The following is a 20389-nucleotide window of genomic DNA, read 5'->3' as shown; positions in this document are numbered from 1 at the left end:
TTATTATTTATTAACTTTGCCTCTCATTTTTAAAAATATTAATATCTTGACATTTTGATTAGAAATTTTATATTTGAATTTTGGCTAAAAGATTTGCTTTAAATGTTGATGCGGTAGAGATCGTATATTTGAATTTTATAGTTTTTATAATTGTCACCTTTATATATATATTTCACTTGATGGAAATCTTTACTTTTTTTTGTTTCTATATAAGTGTATAGCGTAGATTATCGCACAACTTAGTAAAATCACACGAAATAACTTTTAAAAGCGAGAAACGCTGTCCAATGACCGGAAATGAAATATATCGCAAATTGCATTCATTGGGTGCGTTTCCGCGCGTAAATTATCCGTAGCAATCACTTGCACAGTATCTTATTGTTTGTATTTTCTGTTTTGTTGAACTGTAGCTGCTCGACGAAGCTGCCTCTGGGACTGCTCAGCCTCACGCCACCGGCACAAAGTATGTTGTCTCCTTTTTCCCTTTTCTATTGCAACAATAACTGTTCGATTAGTATTGTAGTAAAACTTTTTATGTATCAGGACATTTTAAATAACAATTATATCAGTACTGCAAAGCGGCGTATGCATCCGGATTCTAATAAAGCTCTATCGCTTATGATAAAATAATATGACTCTCTTCAGCAAGAAACCCCATTTAATTTCCTATCACCGGCCATCTGTTTCAGTGGTGACGAAAGGGACCGAACGGTGCTGGTGCGTGGATATCGCTTCCTGGGAAGAGTCCTGCGAGTTTCTCTCCCGATCCAAGCACTGATGTTACTGCTACTTGGCGTCGCGTCGCTGGTACCGTCTACAGAAGAAGATTACAGTTGTATGCTGTCTAACAATCTCGCCAAGAGCTTCACGCCGATAGCCTTTTATCCGAACGGGCCGCCACCGGTGTAACAGTGAGAGCGATATCCCCGTATCATCATACCACGAATTTGAAATTAATCCTTCGCGCGGAGCACCAACGAGGCGAGGCGAATACGAAGCGTAACGATCGAATATCATTACCTTCACAGCCAGGAGACGGAAAATTCGTACTGCCCTAAAAGCTCGCCTCGTTGATGTTTTCCGTCGACTGCGGCCGCAGTGCGCGCATCGCAGGAACCTTTATATTACGTAGTAATTTTACACACGACGAATTTGTACCTTCTTCAAAAATGATGTAATGGACCAAGCGGTGACTGAGAATATGTAACCGATGAAAACGCATTCTTAATTTATTGTAAACATATTGTATTGTATATCGATCCTACTCCACCAGCGCGAAGTATGCACGGCCGAGTGTATCTCAGTAATCATAGTAAATGATTATCTCGACGAAGTATTCGTTGTACAGAAAATCGGCTGATCCACCTTCGAAGCATATTCGAGTCATATACCGATCTTATACCTAAATCTCACGATGTAAGCGACTGAGACGCTACTCCGCATAATGTCACGCTTTGCGTTCATCACTTTCTGTTGTATAAAGAATTTATTTTCGCCTCCGGACGCGAAACCTGATGTCACGCGGAGTACACGACAAAAAGATGGAAGAAAAAATTCGAATGACGCCTCTGATATGTAGAAAGACACGTGTATGCGTTAAATCTTGTACTAACGCATTCCTATCATATGCAACATTCGTGATAGAGGATCGACATAAGAAATAACTCGCCTAACTTTATTTTTTATACATTGTGTTTATATCGAAACATCACGTTGAATCAGTTTTGGAGAGTCGAATGTCCGGCTCTCTCTCTCTCTCTCTCTCTCTGTCTCTCATTCTATCAACTTAATGTAATATTGCGGTAGTTAATGGTGCTAAGTCAAGGCGTAAAACGACTTCTGTGAAAATAAACGACATAAAAAGAAACATCGATCTGTTGCAATCGTTTTGCTGTTGCGTATTAATATTCCATCAATAAAGTTAAGAGAAGTTACGAACGTGTGATCTATTTGTGTAAATATAATAACAAGAATAATATCAACAACGCACAGAACTAGTGCACAAATCCATGCTGTGAAGATCAAATAATTTTTGATGCTCACCAATTACGCTTTCAACGTTATGAGTTTCCTGCTTGTTGCACATTGTGCTTGTTAATGTATTTTTATAAAGAAAGAGCTTGAAAGGTTGTGTATATTTATCAGTATAATATATTATAAATTTATCTGTAGAGCATACACGATCATTATTCTCGTGTTCACGTCACTTTCCTAAAGCCATCTATTGCAACAAATCTGTATTACAAAATCGCATAATTTTTTCATGATAAAAGCTACTGTTCTGAAAATTATTTATTCTTTATAATACAATTATATGAATTATTAAATTGCAAATGTTATCAAAACTGTACAATATTATTTCGTGATATCTGTGAAAATATACAAGATACTGTCTGAAACAAAAAACGAGTTTACGTGAACTGTTAAAGTAAAAAATTTACACTGTCATGATTCGTCATTAATTAATTTGATTCTTCAGTGTCGTTAATTGCTCCGAATACTCGAGATATAATCTTTGCCAACGAAGATGGCCGCCGACTACGGCCAATACATCGCCCAGTAGTTTATGCTTCCTTATTCCCTATACACACATTTGATATGAAAAACATGAATCAATTATACAATCAAAAATTAACAATGTATAAAAGATATTACCAAAATAACGGGGTCCCACAAACTTTTGGAAGCTGACGTGTGACTTGGGCCCAGAAGATCGTCTAAGATTAGCCTCAAACGTTTCTCCAAACCGTCTAAAAGACATATTGCAAACATTATTCAAAATAAATACAAAAAGACATGATGCAGCTTGCGCACCTTGTGTCAACAAGAATGATACTAAGGCCATGAGCCAGTGAACGTATTCCTGTGCGCTTCCAAGAGCTTTAGACGCGAGCAATTGTTGCTCTAAGTAGGAAATCACGCTTGCTGCGCTATGTGGTAACCGCGGATTTGGCAAAGTATTCCCGGCAGTTCTAAGTAATCCTTCCTGCAGTGATGATAAAGGTCCTCTAGGAGTTCTATTTCCAGAACTGCTCAGCACATTAAATGATGACCATCGCCATATAGGATCTTGGCTGTCTCCAATTAATAGCCACGTTCCTGAAAAAATATTTCATAATCATTATCGTATATAAATGAAAAAAAAAAGGTAACAAGTATGCCATACCCATGTCTTTATGATATACATATGCTCGTGCATTCGTAAACGCTATATGAGGCATCCCGTTGTACAAAGTACATGATAAAAGAGACGTCCCAGGCGCTGCCAAGTGAGCGGCTGACGTTGAAACGATCATCCTGCACGTATTGCCTATTTCCCATACACGAACTGCTCCGCAGCTTGATATCACCATCACCTATCACATTATTTTCATTTTGCGACTTAACACAAGAATGCAGAATAAGTTCTATATACTTTTCGTAAAAAGAATTAAAAGCTTTCTTTGAAAAATCCGATATCAATTGTATAAGCGATAGAAAATGGAAAATTACCGCATTTCCAACAGCGTGTAATTTTGCTAACGGTGCCGGTGGCGCTAATGGTGGTGCTGGCCGACATCCTTTCGCCGGATGAAACGTGTGAAGACTTCCGTCCTCCAGACCCAAAGCTATCACAGCCGGCGATGCTGCCAACGCTACAGCGCTATATCCTAAATAAAGATCCCACGTCGGCTCAGAGTCCGTGCCTCTGAATACTTGTAAATGGGCGAAGCCCTGGCTGTTGGTGACCGTCACGGCGTAATGGCCCGCTTGCTGGGACAAGGAACTGGACGGTTTCAGCGGAGGCAGTAATACTTGACCTCCGTTCCTGTCGGTCACGAACTTAGGCTTTTTATGTAATAAAGAATGCTGTACTTTCGGCGTCGTTTGTTCCTTGCGCTTTAATGTCAGAGAGGATCCCGGAGTATCGATAATGGCAGACTTGACGGATGACGACACATTGGGTGCGACAACGTCGTTGCGCTTCTCTATCACAATCGAACTTTTCGTTTGAACTTTACTCGTGAAAGTTGGTGTGCCTAAACTACCGCTGATATTTGTGTCCCTAAAAAAATTGACATAAGTATTGCGAGATCAGATGTCAAATTCAAAATCGATAAATTTGCAACTTACGTTGTATCTGCCGGCGGTGGAATAAACATAGGTGTAATTCTTCTTTTACCATCTGAAGTCCTTGTTTCAATTTGCTTATTGATAGGTCCTTTAACTGGAGTGGTCGCAGTATTAATGACCGGTGGAATACTTGGAGCAGATGGAACCTGAGGAGTTAGATTTGGTGCTGGTGGTTTTAAATTGAGCAGTTCTGGTGCTTCCATCACCATACAACCTCCTTGATTTGCTAATGGTTTGCCATACAATCGTTCATGGAGGCTACTCTATAGACGCAAGAAAAAAAATCACGAATTACGTAAAGTATATAAAAGTGTTGAAAGCTGCAATTACATGTATAATTACTTGTTCAGCAGGATCAAGAGGTTGGCCTAACTCCTGTTGGGTGAATTCAACAAATACAGCTGTTCCATCCCAGGAACAGGCAGCAAGACGAAGGCCACATGGTGACCAACTAGCATCCAGCACAGAGTGTGTAAATAATTCATGTATTACGACTAAGGGTCTTTTCAATGATGTCAACCATACAGATAACGAACGATCTCGTGATCCTATAGCAACACAGCAATACTGTTGTGGCTTAGAAGAACCTGGCTGCTTCTTTTGCAGAATGTTGCCATTAAATTTCTACAGAAGAAAAAATTATATGTATACTTGTACAAATACTCGTAAAAAATTATATGCAAATTTAACACTTAAATTCCAATAAAAATCTCATTTCTAAAAACAAAATATTATCAGTACGTACAACACAAGTTACTGCTTTTCTATGTCCAACAAAATCTTTATCCTGCGTCCAGCCATCTCTTTCTATTATTTGCGCTGTAGGTCCTCCTCCATTCATGGCATGAGCAGATACTAAATACTGACCATCTGGACTCCAGGAGAGTCTCAAGACATGAGTGGTCCCACCGCATTCGTCAAAAGGTTCAGATATTAATGCTGCTTCTGTCCAATCTGTAGTGCGCCATACCCTTAATGTTTTATCATCAGATTGAGATGCTAAGTATTTTCCCACAGGATCCCAGGTAATCCCTTTCACAAAACCTGTGTGGCCCTTTAGAACAGCAACCACAGCAGGAAATTTTGAAGCATCCCATACGATAACACTGTTATCTACGGAAGCAGAAGCCAACCATGGGTTATGTGGAGCCCATGCGAGATCAAGTACATCAGCTTCGTGTGAGCGCAATGTTGCAATGCATCTCCAGGTTTCCACACTGGATTTGCCACCAAAAATAGAACTTCCTCCTGATCCGGATAATCTCCAAATCATAATGAGCTTGTCTACACCACCAGATGCTAATAATCCACTATTGCTCCATCTTACACAATTTACACACGCTATATAAAAAAAATAAAATATATATTCTATATGCTCCATACATTAGTTTATAATAAAGTAATTCAAAATTAAGTAAACTTTTACCAAGATGGTTGTCTAATTGGCAAAGCATTTTTGGTACATTAGAATCCAACTCAGCAGTCTCATCAACTACTGGCTCCATGTTCCAAATAACAACCCTTCCAGAATCACCACCTAGAATCAAAATATAATAACAAGAATAAAATTAGTATTATTAGTAAGTATTATCTTCATTTTATAACCATTAATATTATTTTCACTTTACACATTACATTTTTACTTTAAACCAAAATATAATTAATATTATAAAAATAAATATACCTTGACCACCAGTGGCAAATCTTTTCCCATTCGGATGTATATCTATGGAAAATATTGGGTACCCTAGTGAGAGAAAAAAAGATTAATATAAATCGTAAGAATCACAATTCATGATATCATACAAAGGCAATAAATAATACAAACCATCATGAGTAACCCAATTCGGTTTGACCAGTTTCATTCTTTTCGTTGTATGAGACTATGTAATTATCACAATTTAATCAACGATCCTTAGATCTGATTACATCTTTGATCTGTAATCTCCATAAAAAACATGCCCCCGGCAGAATTTAAAAATTCGCACGACATATAACCTCACTCAGTATACACAAAACATGTCGCCGATACTGCACTTAGAATAATGGAAGATTCATACCGATTCACATTGCGTTAGCACATCACATGCCAACAAGATACATCTTTAACTAGTGAAGATTCGAACCTATTTAATGAAGATTCCTACTTTATTTAACGATGATAAGAAATTTGCTCAACGGATAATTAAACTTCTTTTAGCAGAGACCTTCTTTTCTTTTTGAAAGCATATAACATGGCTGCACACGTCAATTGACAGTATTGGATTGCATTGAAGGCATGTTGAGTGCTCTTTTTGCGAATACAACAGAATAACTAAGGTCATAGCATGTGTACATCAATGTAACTTGTTCAAATTTGTTCTTTTTTTAACACTATGTAATTTTCTATAATAAGAGAAAAATGTGATTGTTTTTAATGTATGTGGAGATATTGTGTGTTTAGTAAATAAAATATGAACCAGTGTGAAATGCATAGTGAAAGTGAGGAAGGAGAAATAATCTCAGACTTTGAAGAAAATTTTACAGAAGAATTATGTAATTATCCTCACATATTAAAATTTATACATAAACTGCAGGATCTTGTTAAAAGACAGCGAAAGAAAATCAACAAACTACGAAACAAACTCAACGAACAGGTATATTTTTGATTAAACTAATATTTTTTGTGGATTTTATAATATGAACTCCACACACATTTGTCATATATATACTTATCAATACAACTCAATTGCTCTTTTAATATTCCTCTATTATAAATTGCAATGTATTATTTTTTAGAGACAACAAAACTTACAACCTGCAAAGACATATGTAGATTATGGAACTCAAACGGATTCCTGTGATCCTGACAAATCATTATCACAAAATTGGGATATTAGTGACAATGTTAAATCATCTAGTATAGTAGACCAAGTGAAGCAAGTAGCAGAATCAGTTTTATTACAGACTGGTTTTGTTTACGAGCAGACATCAGGAATGTATTATGATTATAACACTGGATATTATTATGACACGGTACGTATTATACTTAATAAACATTAAAACTTTATATATCAAATGCTATTTTTTTTCTTATGAAATAAAAAAATCAACACCAACTTATAGAAGTAATGTTATTTTAGCGACAAGGTCTATATTACGATGGAAATACTGGAACATATTACTACTATGACGAGACTAGCAATACATACAAATTCCACAGTCAAATCTGTGCGAATGGCGCTTCTAACCTTTCCATCTCTCAAAAGAAAGAAGAACAGAAAACTGGGAAAACACACAAGGTTGCAATTCACAAAATTGCTGCTATATATTTTAACATTTACTTTTGCAAAGATGTATTATATTTGATATAATACTTTCAATTGCAGGTTTCAGATGAAGTAAATGAATTAATAAAGGGTCTTTCAAATATAACAATTTCAAGATACAGACAACAAGTTTTAGGTAATTGTCCTAGGCTTTTAATATGCATACATGTCTCTCTTGTAGGATGACGTAAAAAAACGAAAATTTGTAAACGAAGAAGAAAACTCCAAAGATGTAGAACCTGAGGAAGGTGAATGTTCAGAGAGCGAGAAAGATGATGGCATTTCTGATGAAATTACCCCTGATATATCAATTAATAGCGAAAGTGACCACGAAGAGGAACAAGGTTGATTGTTTATATATTTATTTCTTTTTCTTTTAATTTTATTTTTTAGGTTATGATATTATGTTACCATTTCTTGTTATAAAGTAAATAATAAGTAAGTAAATGTTTAAAAGTTAATAATATAAACTTTAACAATTTTTTATTATATTTAATTATAACATTATTTTATTGATATTAATTTTAAAATTGATATAAAAATGATATAACTGTGATATATCATAATTTAAAAGTGGTTAATACAATTGCATTTTACATTGTTTTTATAAGGGTATAGTTTATCACAGAAATCTCGATAAAGTTTCTCGCTGCTGACTTTATCGATTCTAAATTGATTCATTCAAAATTTTGCGAAAAACATTAATTGTGAAAACAAGAATGTTAAATTATATTCTTGTGAAAATAAAATTGGTTCTATGAAATTTCTTTAATGAATAATTCATATAAAAAAAACTACATTTTGATGCACAGTTTAATTGATAAGAGATTGCCAATGTTTATCAGTAAATGTATGTGGATCTCAGACTCAAATAAGATTTTAAGATAACTTAAAATTAATAACATATTAATATGTTATTATAATTGAAATATTTTAATTTTAGATTTGGCGAAAAGTTATCCACCATGTATACGGATTATTGTTAAGGAAACAAATTTAGCGAAATTAAAAACGGGTTCTCTTTTTCTTGTAACATATACGGGTGGTTCGTTAGGCCGCGAAGGAGATCATTCGGTATTGATACCGGATATAAATATTAGCAAGGTATGACTAAAATATTGTTGATATGTTATTATCATGACATTAATATATCATAATTGTATGTGTTTACAGCATCACGCACGCTTTTCATACGACGAAACTAAGAAACAATATCAAATGATAGATTCTGGTTCGAGAAATGGTACGTTCTTGAATGGCAAAAGATTATCAGTAGCTAAGCAGGAATCCGAGCCTCATGAGATAACACATGGCTCGGTTATAAAAATCGGCGAGACAAAACTGCTGTGTCATATTCATAATGGGAATGAAACATGCGGCCATTGCGAGCCAGGTCTTATTCAACAAAATATCAACCTTGACGAAAATAAAGTTTCAAAAAAAGAACTCTACAAGGAGGAGTTACGCCGTTTGAAATATAAATTTGGAATTGAAAAGAATAATGTTTTGTCCGGTAGTCAACTAGCTTCCGGTTATCAAGATAGAGCGCAAGCTAGAAGACAACATGTAGGTTCCTTGCATCACCATGCTAAGACACAGCAGAGTTCTATTCACACGTAAGTATTGTAGCATTTAAGTGAAACAAAAACGCACGCGTTATGTATAAAATATAAAATTCTAATAAAAATATTTATTTAATTGCAGATCGATCACGAAAGATAATAAAGGATTCAAATTACTTTCCAAAATGGGTTGGTCGGAAGGTCGTTCCTTGGGCAAGGACGGAGACGGAAGAACAGAACCTGTAAGTCTTTTTCTTGCCATTATTTTTTTTTTAATTGTCGCAGTAACGTGCAAAATTTTAATGTTTTTTTTCGCATTCTCCGAGTTCTCTTTGCTAGATAATCAAAATTTTATTACGAGAAAGTTGACTCGAAACTTATCGCAGAATTTCTCAAAAGATGATCATATAAAAAAATGATCATATAAAAAAATGGTAGATAGTTCGCTTACATATATATATTACATATTAATTTGTCATAAAGAAAGGACAAATGAAAACGGCGATAAATAAGACTCGGCCGTTACTCTGCGACTCGAGCTTTAAATTGTGTACCAAGTACGTCTAATTTAGCACAATCCAGACTAGACTGTGCAGCGCACACGTGCGCTTGAAGAGGAAAAAATAAAGAGAAGAAGCGGATACACACTCGACTCATTAGCCGGGGCGGTCGCGGGAAATCCGTGATCTCCCCTTCCCCCCCAACCCTACCTTCGGCCGCACCGCATCGTACCGATCTGGTCCTGGTTGCCCGCCCGTCCGTGTCGCATTTCGACGGCGACGAAACGAGCGCCGTCGGTACGAGCAGAGCATTCGTATGATAACGAGCGTAACTCTGCGAAACGCGGAATGGCAAAAGAAGAGCGCGGATCGCGGGCCGTGACCGGGGGAGAGGTGCCCCGGGGTAATGAATGCAAATGTATTGAAATCCAAATCATTATTTTGTCTAGACGCATCGTATGCCCCATTGCATACGCCGGAATACAGTCGGCGGTGGTGCTTGTGCGCGTAAAAGGATTAAAGGGTGGGATAAGGGGACTGTTATTTTCTCTCGTCTATACTCTTGTCCACTGTCGCCTCACCACCCATTTGCTCGTCCTGTTGTCCCAGCGGTCTCCTCCCCGTCCGTCTTTTTTGTCAAATTTGTCCGCCGCTCTAACCGTTGCTTCCGCTAGAGCCGCTCGCGCTTTTTGCTCGTAAAATACAGTCACTGTTAAGCGACGGCCGTATTTTCTGCGCAACATCCTTCACGGACTTTTCTGATTTTCTTGCAAATGAATAATATGAAACAATTCGAATAAAAATGCCGAATAATAGCGCACTTGAACCTCTATATTTTGAAAATTTAATTATCAATTATCAAAAATTAATTGTCAAAAAATGCAGTTTTATTTGTCGATTATTTCGTATCTAGCAATTTTGTTACATATTGTTTTCATTGTTACATCATTTTATACTTCATTATTTTGCCTGCTGCACGAAATATCTCGTTTTATTGATTTTTTTTTATTGATTTTTTTCAGACGTAATGTCTTTCGGTGGGTTTTTGCTCATAAAACATCACACTTTCAGACAATGTGATATTTTATACATTAGACGTTCTTGCAGACGGTCGTTGGTTCACGACCGTCTTGGTCCAACTTTTTTTTAATACAATTGAATGCGATGGAGCGAACAAAAGACATGAATATCGATCCTAAAATAAATTTCAAACAAAGTTTGCGTCAGGCGCCGCACGCTCGAAAACTAGAAATATTAATGACGTCAAGTTTTCTTTCGTTTTATTGTATAAAGAACTAGTAAAATTTAAATTATATACCGGCAAGATTGTTATATTTTCCCTCTTTCTTTTAGTATCAAATAGCATATGATTCGAATCTCCACCTTGTTTATAAAATGTTCGACTTTTCTCATCTTCCCCGATGTTTTACGATTGCAAGAAAATAAGAACTAGATCCTACATTCTTCTTATTTTCAGGGCTTTAATCTTACTATCGTTCCGAACTGAAAGATCTAATCCTGCAAAAAAACCTCGCCGGGAAAAAGTTTTGATTCACCCTCGTACGTCGATCTTATCCGGCGTATTTCGTTCACTGTCGCTGTCGTAGACAGTCATTCCGCTTTTACATCGGATTCGTTTTTTTACGCGTCGTCTTTACGCGCGACGCTCACGCAGTTGCAGTCGCGCGTAATACCCGCGCACCGTTTCTCGAATACGCTTCGCGGAGATGTGACCTATATCGTAAACAACAGAGACAGAGGAGGAGGGACCCACGGGCGCAAGAAACGGAAGGAAAACACTCGTTGGGAGACGATGCGCGTTGAGAGCCCGTAAAACAGACATTGTAAAGTTCGCGAATGGCGATTGCCAGTAAACCGCGGGAATGCGGTAGGCATAAAAGCGTGGAGGTGGGCTTAACGCGGCCTACGTACGCGAAGCCGCGCTATATCTCGACGTGTAAAATCTCGGCGGATTCATTTACCTAAGTGCTTTATATCGGGCGCTAGTGTATTATATAGATAGCAAATTACGATTCTCCACCGCGCGCGACACGCGCGCGGATAAATGTATTCATTCGCGCTACATTGTGCCGAACGTTACCGCGACGATTGCGCCGTTCGTCGATGACAAAAATTGCACCAAGCGCGCAGATTGATCAGAAAAATCAGCGGCTATCTTAATACGAAAGCGCTCGGCTGTGCGTCAAAATGGGCGATGATCGCGAAAGCCAACATCTCTTATCTACTCTTGTCTACTTTATTGAGTGCGGCGGCTGCACGATCTCGGAATTTTACGCATAGACCGCAATCAACACTTGTAGCGAATGCGCGAGTCGCAATGTAATCGCGAGCTGCATCCGGAAACTGCAACGATTTCATTTTATAGACGTCCCTGAATATCGACTGCCGTGGAGCCATTTCACGGATAAGAGCGCGGGCGCGTGTGCAACACACCGGCGCGCAGCGCGGTCCCTTTTACGATTTACATTCATCTCCATATTGCATCTGTTCGCGGTTTACAATCGACGGCGGGAAAAACTTCTCGTCTGATTAATGACACGATAAATAATTTCAATCCTATCAATCGTCTCCCCCCGCGGCTGGGGGGGGGGTAATAAGGACCTCCTCGTGCTTCCATAAAACGAATCCGCGCGGAAGCGGCATCTTCGGATTTTTCACCGCGGAGCATAAATCGGGGCCGCATGCAAATACATCTATGAAACGAACGCTGATTAATGGAGGAATGTGGAGGCTGTTTGTCGAAAGGGAAGATATATTTTGCAAAACAATTCGCTGCGCGACAAGTCGGCTATCGAGCAAGATAGAATCGGTTAATTAATCTACCTTAACATTAAACTTGTATCACTGTTTGCGGGAACGGTCCTTAGTTATATGCTTGTTTGTAGGCGATATCTCGGCATTAATTGGAACGGAGAGAGATGTTTTGAAAGCACTGCTCTTGCGCGCGCGAGTGCAAAAACAACGGTGGAACGTACACGAGTGTACAATTCGCTCTCCCTCTCTCTCGCCGCTCTCGCTCCGCGGATTTGTTCGCGAAAACTTGTTGTTGCCATTCACACGCACACGCACACGCGCGCACCTCTTATTTCTCCGCTTATTTTCTTAGTGCCGCGCCGTCTATTTATTCGCCGTACCTTTTTCTTCGGACGAAAAATAGCGATAAGAAAAATAAGAAGAAAAGAAGGATTTGCGCAGCGGAAGCTGACCGCGAGATGTGCATAAGCAGCTCCGCCGCGGGCATTACGATGGAACGCAAGGTCGTTTCGATATTACGTAATACAGAAAGGTAGAGACTGCAAGAAAACGCTAAGGATCAGGCTTGTTCTATCCCCCCCCCCCCCCCCCCGATTGTTTCGACAAGTCCGCGTCGTCCGGCGCACTCGTTCAAAGCTCTAACAAACGACCGTCGAAGAAAATTGATTAATTTTTGTAAGCAAGAATATATTTTTATTTCTATTTTACCGCACTCTTCGTCGTTATCCGCGCATCGTGAATCATTTCCGTCCATTTTATGCTTTGTGGAAGCGTGTCCATTTTATATGCTTTGTGAGCGCGGAAAGCTATAGGATCTCTATAAATTTTCATCTTGAATTATGTTTCTATTAGGAGCCATCTGAAATAAAATAAAGCCGCGATTTTATCGTCAAAGAATCTCACAATGTAGATATTTATGTCTATATTTACTGTTCTTCGCGGTCTGCTATCAGGATTTAATCCAAGTGGAAGAGAGAATGTTTTGAATATATTACTCGTGAAAACAAGGCACGTATAAAAGCAAATCGCAGATGTTGATTCCCGTGCCTTCGATTACTCTACGATAACTTGTTGTTGCCATTCATCTTTCCTTCTATCTTCTTATTTGCCTCCTGTCGTCTATTTATTCGCTGCGCCCTTTTATTTTGGCGACAACGAAAACAGCGCTAAGAAAAAGAAAAAGGCAGAGGTCGTAAATGCTCATCGCGAGAATGCTTGCGATCCGCGCCAACCGCAAGAGCGAACGGATTTTCAATGTTATCCTAACGCTATTTTTGCACACAATCTATCGAAATAATTCTACGTATTCTGTTTCAGTAAATGGTATCAATTTCGTAAGATTTACCCGAATAATCATTATTTTATCTGCCCTAAATCGATTTATTTATAAATCATTTAAGCTTCGAAAATTCTTGATTAATTAAATGCCAGTATCTTTCCAATAATTTCTATCAATAGCAATTCGATCTCAAATATCACCGTTAAATTCCTCACTCCAGAGAGCAAAAAATGCAAATGTATATTCGTATATATTATTCCGTGTATGAGAATCAAAGAGCGCTGAGGAAGAATTGAAGGAATAAGTGATAATGCGTGAATTCGATGATACGTTAATGGAACAAAAGAATAAGATAATAAGGCAAAACTGGATGAAAAGAGAAAAGAGGAAAAATTGGAAGAAGAAAGAAAGAGGGAAGAGAGGACTTTTGGCGGCGCGTTCGGAAGAGACAGTTGCAGGAGGCAACAGGTGGGAAACTACAGAGTCACAGATAAATCCACACAAACATCGCCGCTGCTTAGATATATATTCGTTGACTATCGCAGATATTAATGCATTCTTTTTTAATGTATATACTACAGCTGGAAGAGTAAATGAAATGATCGGAATGCGAGCAGAGGGAAAAATTGGCAAGAATACAGTAGAGCGAACAACCCCGTCAAATCGTCAAGCGTCAGAAACTTCGCGGATATCGTTACACATGATTCTGGAATGCAAATGTATCGAACTTAATAGTTACAATGGATAAATTAGATTACTGGACGACTGCGATCTTGTTTTTTTTTTTTTTTTCGACAGCACTTTGATAAATTTCTGCACACAGTCGACGAAAATTCGAAGCAAGCGGTATAATTCACAAACTTTTAAGATATTTGCAACGATTCAATGTTACTCCTTCACACGAGGGATTTGAAAGGAAAAAAATCTCCCTTACGTTGCTGCACCTGAATTTTCGGAGGTCGCGCGATATCGCACGGAGAGACGCTCGTGAGATGGCCTTTGAAGATATCAGAAATTTCAAGCACGTATGGATCTCCGGCATTGAAGATGTGGGAGAGTAAGGATCATTTTCTGCATGCAACGCGAGATCTAACGGCACGACTCTCCGGGGAGGGACACGCGGGGACGGAGCGAAATTAACCATAGCACAGCCAGGAGGAAACGGACGCGAGTGCATAATTCTGTGCACACAGGAGATCCGTATACACGTGTGCACGTATAACCGTAGCGTCGGCTTAACAGTCGACATTGCCCGTGCGCATACACGTATACCGTTTGTTTGTATGTCGGTTGTCCGTAACGTTAGTTAGCTAGGAATATACAATCCGGTCAGAGCGGTCGATTGGTCTAGACGAGATGCGTGTGTATACGACCGCACGGCACACGGTGGCCGAATAATCGTCCGGTATCGACATACAAATATGTACAATAAGAGATTTATTAATTACGGCGCGACGCCGGTGCGCGCGATACGTCTCGATTAACAACAAGCCGTGTGACGCTGGAGCGCGCCATCGAAACAGACGCGGCGGTGCAACGCGACGCGACGGAGAGAAATGTGTGCACGATGCACGATTTATGCTTTCTTACACATTCCTTGTGTTTTAAATTGAATCGCGTATTCTGCATCCGCTTTTTTATCCATTTCTCTTGATCGTCTTGATTCATCGCGTCAGTATTTAATTTCGAACGCAAGAGGGCTCGAGATACGCGGTAAATAGAATAATAACGTTGGGCATTTAATGTTATTGAATTGACAAACTGCTGGGCGACGATTCGTTTGCTTTTTACGATCAAGTGCTGCTGATTTGCCGTTTTCATACACACGTGCACCTTTTTAATGGTTTAAGTAGAGCCGACGTATGAACCGTGCATACCGCACGGGAGACGTCGTCGGTTGCCCTATCGCCGCCAGACGGCTTCCGTCTGGGTAAACACACCGATATACCGAACGGTCTGGCCGGTAGGGCTTACCGACCACCTAGGGACATCCATCACAGGATTATCGCGGGAGGTGCGCTCGCGCGCGATTAGGATGTGTGACGCCTGTGTATGCATGATCGGTATGCATAAACCTCTGTCGTGTACCTCGTCTGCGTCCACATCTACGTGCTGAGCGTATGGCCGCTGTCGGTCCTGCGCTATATTTTGCCCGTGCGCTAGTTACTTCCGAATTATTCCGGGCTATTGTCCAAACAATACGTTTATCGTATTAACATTATGCGGTGAACGAGCAGAGGCTTCTAATATAAATTCCATTTTAATCCATTTTCGACGGAGAAAACGAAAATTGCCTGTCTAAACGAGCAATCGTTGGCGAATCATGTGCCTACCAATAAGTTGGTGCAATTGCTAAAGATTGATGCTCAACCGTGCGCCTTTATTTTAGCTTACATCAATTCCGTGCAAACATTTGCAATTTGACAAACGTAAGATTGGCGATTCCGATGTAGCCGGTTGCAACAGTTGGAGTCAAGTAACCCCCAGATTTTCTTATTTTTCGTTATTTTATTTCGTACAATTTCGGCACAAATCACGACAATATTCTTAAGAGATCCATCTATGCGACGACAACTCTTCGGATTAAATCTACCGATTGAACAAGTCTAGTCTTTGCTGCGAGAAGCCATTGACATGTCTGAAATTCGCTCGCGAGACGATTCGAAATAGGATTTTCTCGGCGGAATCGCGTTACTCTCTCCGGATGTTTCGGGAATATTTCGATCACGACGAATGCGCAAGGAGGGGGGGGGGAGGGGGAAGTATTAAAGGAGGAGGAAGAGCTTCGGGGGACGTTTATATTTGAGAGTCGCGGCGCGGTGCAGTCGACGTGTATTCGGAGATAGCGGAGGTGGAGGAAGAGGCGGCAGACGGCGGCGGTGGCAGACACACTGGCAGCGTTGTAAACGAGCAAAGTTTCGAACCCAATATGCTGTCTCCGCGTTGGAGCCCATATTCAAGCTGTCAAGGTGCGGCGCACGTGCGTCCACGTCGCTTCCCGGTATGCCAGACGGGTAAACCGGGACAAACTTTCAAACTGGCACAGACCGTCTGGCACCCTACCACCGTCAGAGAACCCGCGAATTCCTAATATGTTATTGTACGTCGGCACCGTTTTGTTCGCGCGCGATCGACCACCACGCCCGCGGTGGTGTCTGGGTTCTCGACCCAGGAATTTCCTTCCTCTTTCTCTCTCTCTCTCTCTCTCTCTCTCTCTCTCTCTCTTTCTCTTTCGCTGCCTCTTTCTCTGTCCGAACGTATCGAAAGTTTTCCACCGCCGACGCCGGCCTGGGTTAATCGCGCGGCATGTATAATACATTCCGTCGCGCGCGAAAATAAAACGGCTTCGCCGAATACCGATAACTCTGACGGGGCGTATCGTATTCCCCGCGTCGTTTACATTTTTTTCACCGGCCTAATTGGCGCATTGCACCCGATGGCGACGCGTCGCGATGTGCGTGCCCCTTGCCCGGCGGCGGCCATTGCCGATGGAGTTTCGTGCTTTCGCGCCCTACGCCGTTCACGCGCTCACACACACACGCGCGCGCGCTCGCGCACATACGATGCATCGACGAATCGGCGTACGCATACGCATTAAACGCGTCTGGGGTTGAACGACGAATTAAGCGAGAGAAGCGCGGGAAGGGCAGGGACGTACGGCAGACGTCGCGACATGTCTGCACCATCTAATCGGTAATCACGGTGCATTGCCTCCGCTCGGCTCGATGCTTGGCCGTGTCGCTCAATCAGCCGGTGTGGCCTATTTGCCTATTTTCTACCCTCCCACCTTTTGCCCGCGCGCCAGACGAGACTGTCAATTTATGCAATAGCGTTCACGTAACATCTGCACCATTCAATTCGGCAAGCTGCAACCTTTCGGCTCCACACGCCACGCAGAGCGTGAAATCCCTTTGAGTGAATTTCTATTCGATAAAACAAGCCCTCGAGAGAATAACGTAAATACACAATTTTCTTTGCCCCCCTCACAAAGCGTCACGATTCACGTATTTTTCCGATAATCCCAATAAATTTTCGGGGGGAAAAAAGTGGAGAACGTTGAATAATTTTTATCTCCGTCTCGATCTTCGACGTATATAAACAATGAAACGGTTAATATTGACGTTTCGCCAGCTATTACGACTAATTTGAGCTTCCCACTTCTGTTAAACTTACGAAATCTGGGTCGTGCTGCTGGAACAGGACAAAATAATTCAGTGATCCGATGGTGGTGCGACGGCGATCCGGCGGGACGCTGTTTAATGAATATTTCACACCGCTCGTCTTTTTGCCATAGTTTACTCCGCCATGCAGACCTCCCTAATATCGTCGGCCCTCTCCCTGCGTACGACTGATAATTATCCCGATTGATGGTCTCGAAATAGCTATGACTCGAGCGCGATAAATAATCCGAATATCCTCCCTTTCGGGGCGAATCGTTGATCCGGCGAGTAATTCAGTTAAGTAATAACTTTAGACTTCGCCACGGTCGATGGCCTGTCGACATATCGCCTTTACAAGATTGGATTAAGTCAATAAATTGTTTGTAAATACTTGTCAATGAATGACCGGCTCATCGGAAGCAATTAAAGCTGAAGTCGTGCGGCGTCAGCGAAACCGACACTAATGAACGCAGCCGTCTTCCTACAAATGGATTCCTCCGTCTGGCCGATGTTGGCCGTAAATGAGAAAAAGAGAAAACGAAGCCCCGGCGAGCGAGATATAATATATAAGTGGTCTAGACAATCCAGACGGATGCATCATCGCTATCATCAAGTGAGAAAGCGAAACTCGAGTTGAGCCTTTTCGCTCCTCGACATCTCGTAAGCTCGTCAATCGAGTAACGACCGGTCGTTTTACGTGCTCTACGCTCGTCACACAGTTGTCGTCAATATGAATTCTTCGCGTTCCCGTACACGCGATTCGTTAAAAGAGAACCCGCAAGTCCCTTAACGTTGCGTCAAAGAGCGGCGAGAAACTCGAAACTGTCATGTACATGTCGAGACCGCGTAACGCTAATTTCCGTCCAGAAGTGTGCAATATTAAAGGCAAATAGAAAATATTAAAGCGAAATATACGTCTGGCAAAAATCTGTCTGGCGACTGAGACGCGATAAGAGCGTGGAGGAAGCGACTCTTTTCTCTCACTGTTCTTTCTCTGTATTTCAATTTTTGTCTCTTCTTTTCTTGGCTAAGTAAGTCAAGTAACGATGCTAGCAGATACCGGATGGGAGATGGCACTTGGCCCAAATACAGTCGAAGAACGACGTTCCGCCGTGTTTCCGCGAGAGAAACTGTTGCGCAAAACTAAAAATGTAACTTCTTTCTCGGAAAGCACACCTTTCCGCGATAAAAATTGTTCAGCTTGACAAGATTTAAAATTGTACAATATGTTAAGTAACAGGAGAATCGCTATTTTTGTTACAGTTACCAATCGCCTGCAATCACAGCAAAGGCGGTCTTGGTTCGAGCGAAGCGGATTTTCCTAGTATCGAGCTGGATTCGAAAGTGGAGAAGAAACAGGCAGTATGGCGAAAAACTCAAAAGCGCTATAAAGAAATAGCGGATTGACTCGACAAATAATTTATTCGTCACGTATAACCGCCTAGTCACAAATTGTAAAAATCTGATTAACTTTCTGTATAATAATTAATATTAATATTTTAAAAAATTAATAAAATGAAAATAATTTGTACAGTCCTATAGCAAAATGCAGTCACAATTAAATATGACTCACAATCAGTGAATCCATGTTTCACTGCACATATTTATTAAATAATGGAAAATCTATTTTTTTATCATTGATAAAAATTAAATTGAGATTTATCGGGATATTTGTTATTGGGGATTTATATTCTTAATAATATTTAATGTATTTACTCGTACTTATTCGTTCTATAAATAAAGACAATTGTGATCCCTTTTGCTGAAACGATGGTAATCTGATGATTATCCCTACCTCTTAAGGAAAAGATTTATTGAAAGACGCAGTTTTTCGGCTTTGAGTCCATTACGTCGGTACAGACGGAGACAAAAGGATATTCGATAGTCGACGACGAGACACGTCTTCATAAAAAAAGAAGAATCAAAACGTTACGTTACGCTGAGAATATTCGGAAATATCGATGACTAATTTCTAGTCGTTCTTTTATTTCTTGCGAAAAAAAAAATAATTTTATATCATTGAATAGAACAAATAGCTTGGCGTTAAATTAGTTTCTTTGTTCTCGCCGTGCATAGATTTTATTAAGTTTATAAAAATGGCAGTTTTTAGCCGCGGGGGGGAGATGACAAAAAGATGATGATCAGAAATCTCGCGGAGCGAGTCTCAAACTAAGTCACGAATTCGACCGTTGCTCGGAGAAACCAGCGCGATTTTTTACCGAGGTAGAAATTGCTGATTTCGCGGAATTGTGTTTCAGCTTAATTTACGTTACATAAGTGACCTCGTGGACGCGACAAAATCTCGGTGAAGGCCGTCTCGAGGCAAACTCGTTGCCCTTTTAGCAATAAAAACGATATTTTACGTACTAATTTGCTTCTTGTAATTTATATTACTCGTATCTTCACTTTTCATTACAATTTATATACGGTTTTGCAGTGCATTTATATACGGTATTCCGCGTTCGAAATGATTTCACTCTCTTTAACGAAATCTCAGTGGAAAAATTCACAGCATTAATCGCATCGATGATTTTCTCCTCTGATAGTAATGTAAGTTGGGTCCACGACAATGGTGCGCGCTAACATAAACTTTGATGCGCGTTCAAACTTTTGACACAATAAGAGACTTAGAAGTTTAACTATAGGTATGCACAAATGGATGAGAAAGAAGAGCAGTCGGTGAAGAAGGAAA

The 20389-nt window shown here is 40.2% G+C and overlaps 3 protein-coding genes and 1 long non-coding RNA gene across 13 annotated transcripts in view; 2 read left to right on the top strand and 2 right to left on the bottom strand.

Moving 5' to 3' along the window:
* Nucleotides 1–2345, top strand: part of Msp300 (Muscle-specific protein 300 kDa) — a 96199-nt gene extending 93854 nt beyond the window's left edge. For all 6 annotated transcript variants that reach the window (XM_067347366.1, XM_067347368.1, XM_012372228.2 and 3 more), the window contains 2 exons: nt 411–463; nt 690–2345. In XM_067347366.1, coding sequence (XP_067203467.1) covers nt 411–463; nt 690–909 — 273 coding nt within the window. In that variant the 3' untranslated portion in view covers nt 910–2345. The remainder of the gene's footprint in view (nt 1–410; nt 464–689) is intronic.
* Hira (histone cell cycle regulator-like protein) lies at nt 820–6148 on the bottom strand. The gene is made up of 11 exons (XM_012372230.2): nt 5942–6148; nt 5798–5860; nt 5540–5650; nt 4859–5454; nt 4456–4737; nt 4114–4376; nt 3493–4045; nt 3167–3356; nt 2815–3099; nt 2656–2750; nt 820–2581 (listed from the first exon to the last, which is right to left on the bottom strand). Exons 1-11 carry the CDS (start codon nt 5976–5978, stop codon nt 2459–2461), a joined length of 2598 nt encoding a protein of 865 aa, XP_012227653.1. The 5' UTR covers nt 5979–6148; the 3' UTR covers nt 820–2458.
* A 196-nt stretch (nt 6149–6344) lies between these two features.
* LOC105675236 (angiogenic factor with G patch and FHA domains 1) lies at nt 6345–19465 on the top strand. 3 transcript variants are annotated; one of them, XM_067347372.1, is made up of 9 exons: nt 6345–6749; nt 6892–7128; nt 7236–7394; nt 7482–7493; nt 7603–7765; nt 8365–8525; nt 8595–9037; nt 9126–9225; nt 10506–10807. In XM_067347372.1, exons 1-9 carry the CDS (start codon nt 6567–6569, stop codon nt 10509–10511), a joined length of 1464 nt encoding a protein of 487 aa, XP_067203473.1. In that variant the 5' UTR covers nt 6345–6566; the 3' UTR covers nt 10512–10807. The 3 variants fall into 3 exon arrangements, with proteins under 3 accessions (XP_067203473.1, XP_012227654.1, XP_012227655.1); XM_012372231.2 differs by lacking the exon at nt 10506–10807 and adding an exon at nt 18961–19465 and having other exon boundaries at nt 6348–6749; XM_012372232.2 differs by lacking the exons at nt 7482–7493; nt 10506–10807 and adding an exon at nt 18961–19465 and having other exon boundaries at nt 6348–6749.
* The window catches only part of LOC136997100 (uncharacterized), a 53277-nt gene continuing 45859 nt past the window's right edge, over nt 12972–20389 (bottom strand). For 2 of the 3 annotated variants that reach the window (XR_010887932.1, XR_010887931.1), the window contains exons 3-4: nt 13189–13424; nt 12972–13117 (exon numbers count right to left, since the gene is read on the bottom strand). This is a non-coding gene — a long non-coding RNA (uncharacterized lncRNA). Of the gene's footprint in view, nt 13118–13188; nt 13425–17710; nt 17989–20389 lie in introns of those variants that run through there. The other variant, XR_010887933.1, reaches the window with a different exon arrangement.

Source organism: Linepithema humile, chromosome 1 (assembly GCF_040581485.1).
Source record: "Linepithema humile isolate Giens D197 chromosome 1, Lhum_UNIL_v1.0, whole genome shotgun sequence".
Classification (NCBI taxonomy): Eukaryota; Metazoa; Arthropoda; class Insecta; order Hymenoptera; family Formicidae; genus Linepithema; species Linepithema humile.
This window is presented reverse-complemented; position numbering and strand designations above follow the sequence as displayed.

Excerpts from the sequence above, each read along its gene's own strand:
- Hira (XM_012372230.2), bottom strand. The coding sequence starts at position 5,978 with ATGAAACTGGTCAAACCGAATTGGGTTACTCATGATG. Across the intron at positions 4,377-4,455 it reads CTCTTGATCCTGCTGAACAA|AGTAGCCTCCATGAACGATT; the intron begins GTAATTATACAT and ends TTGCGTCTATAG. Across the intron at positions 3,357-3,492 it reads TACACGCTGTTGGAAATGCG|GTGATGGTGATATCAAGCTG; the intron begins GTAATTTTCCAT and ends ATAATGTGATAG.
- LOC105675236 (XM_012372231.2), top strand. The coding sequence starts at position 6,567 with ATGAACCAGTGTGAAATGCATAGTGAAAGTGAGGAAGGAGAAATAATC. Across the intron at positions 7,766-8,364 it reads TGACCACGAAGAGGAACAAG|ATTTGGCGAAAAGTTATCCA; the intron begins GTTGATTGTTTA and ends TTTTAATTTTAG. Across the intron at positions 9,226-18,960 it reads GAGACGGAAGAACAGAACCT|TTACCAATCGCCTGCAATCA; the intron begins GTAAGTCTTTTT and ends TTTTTGTTACAG.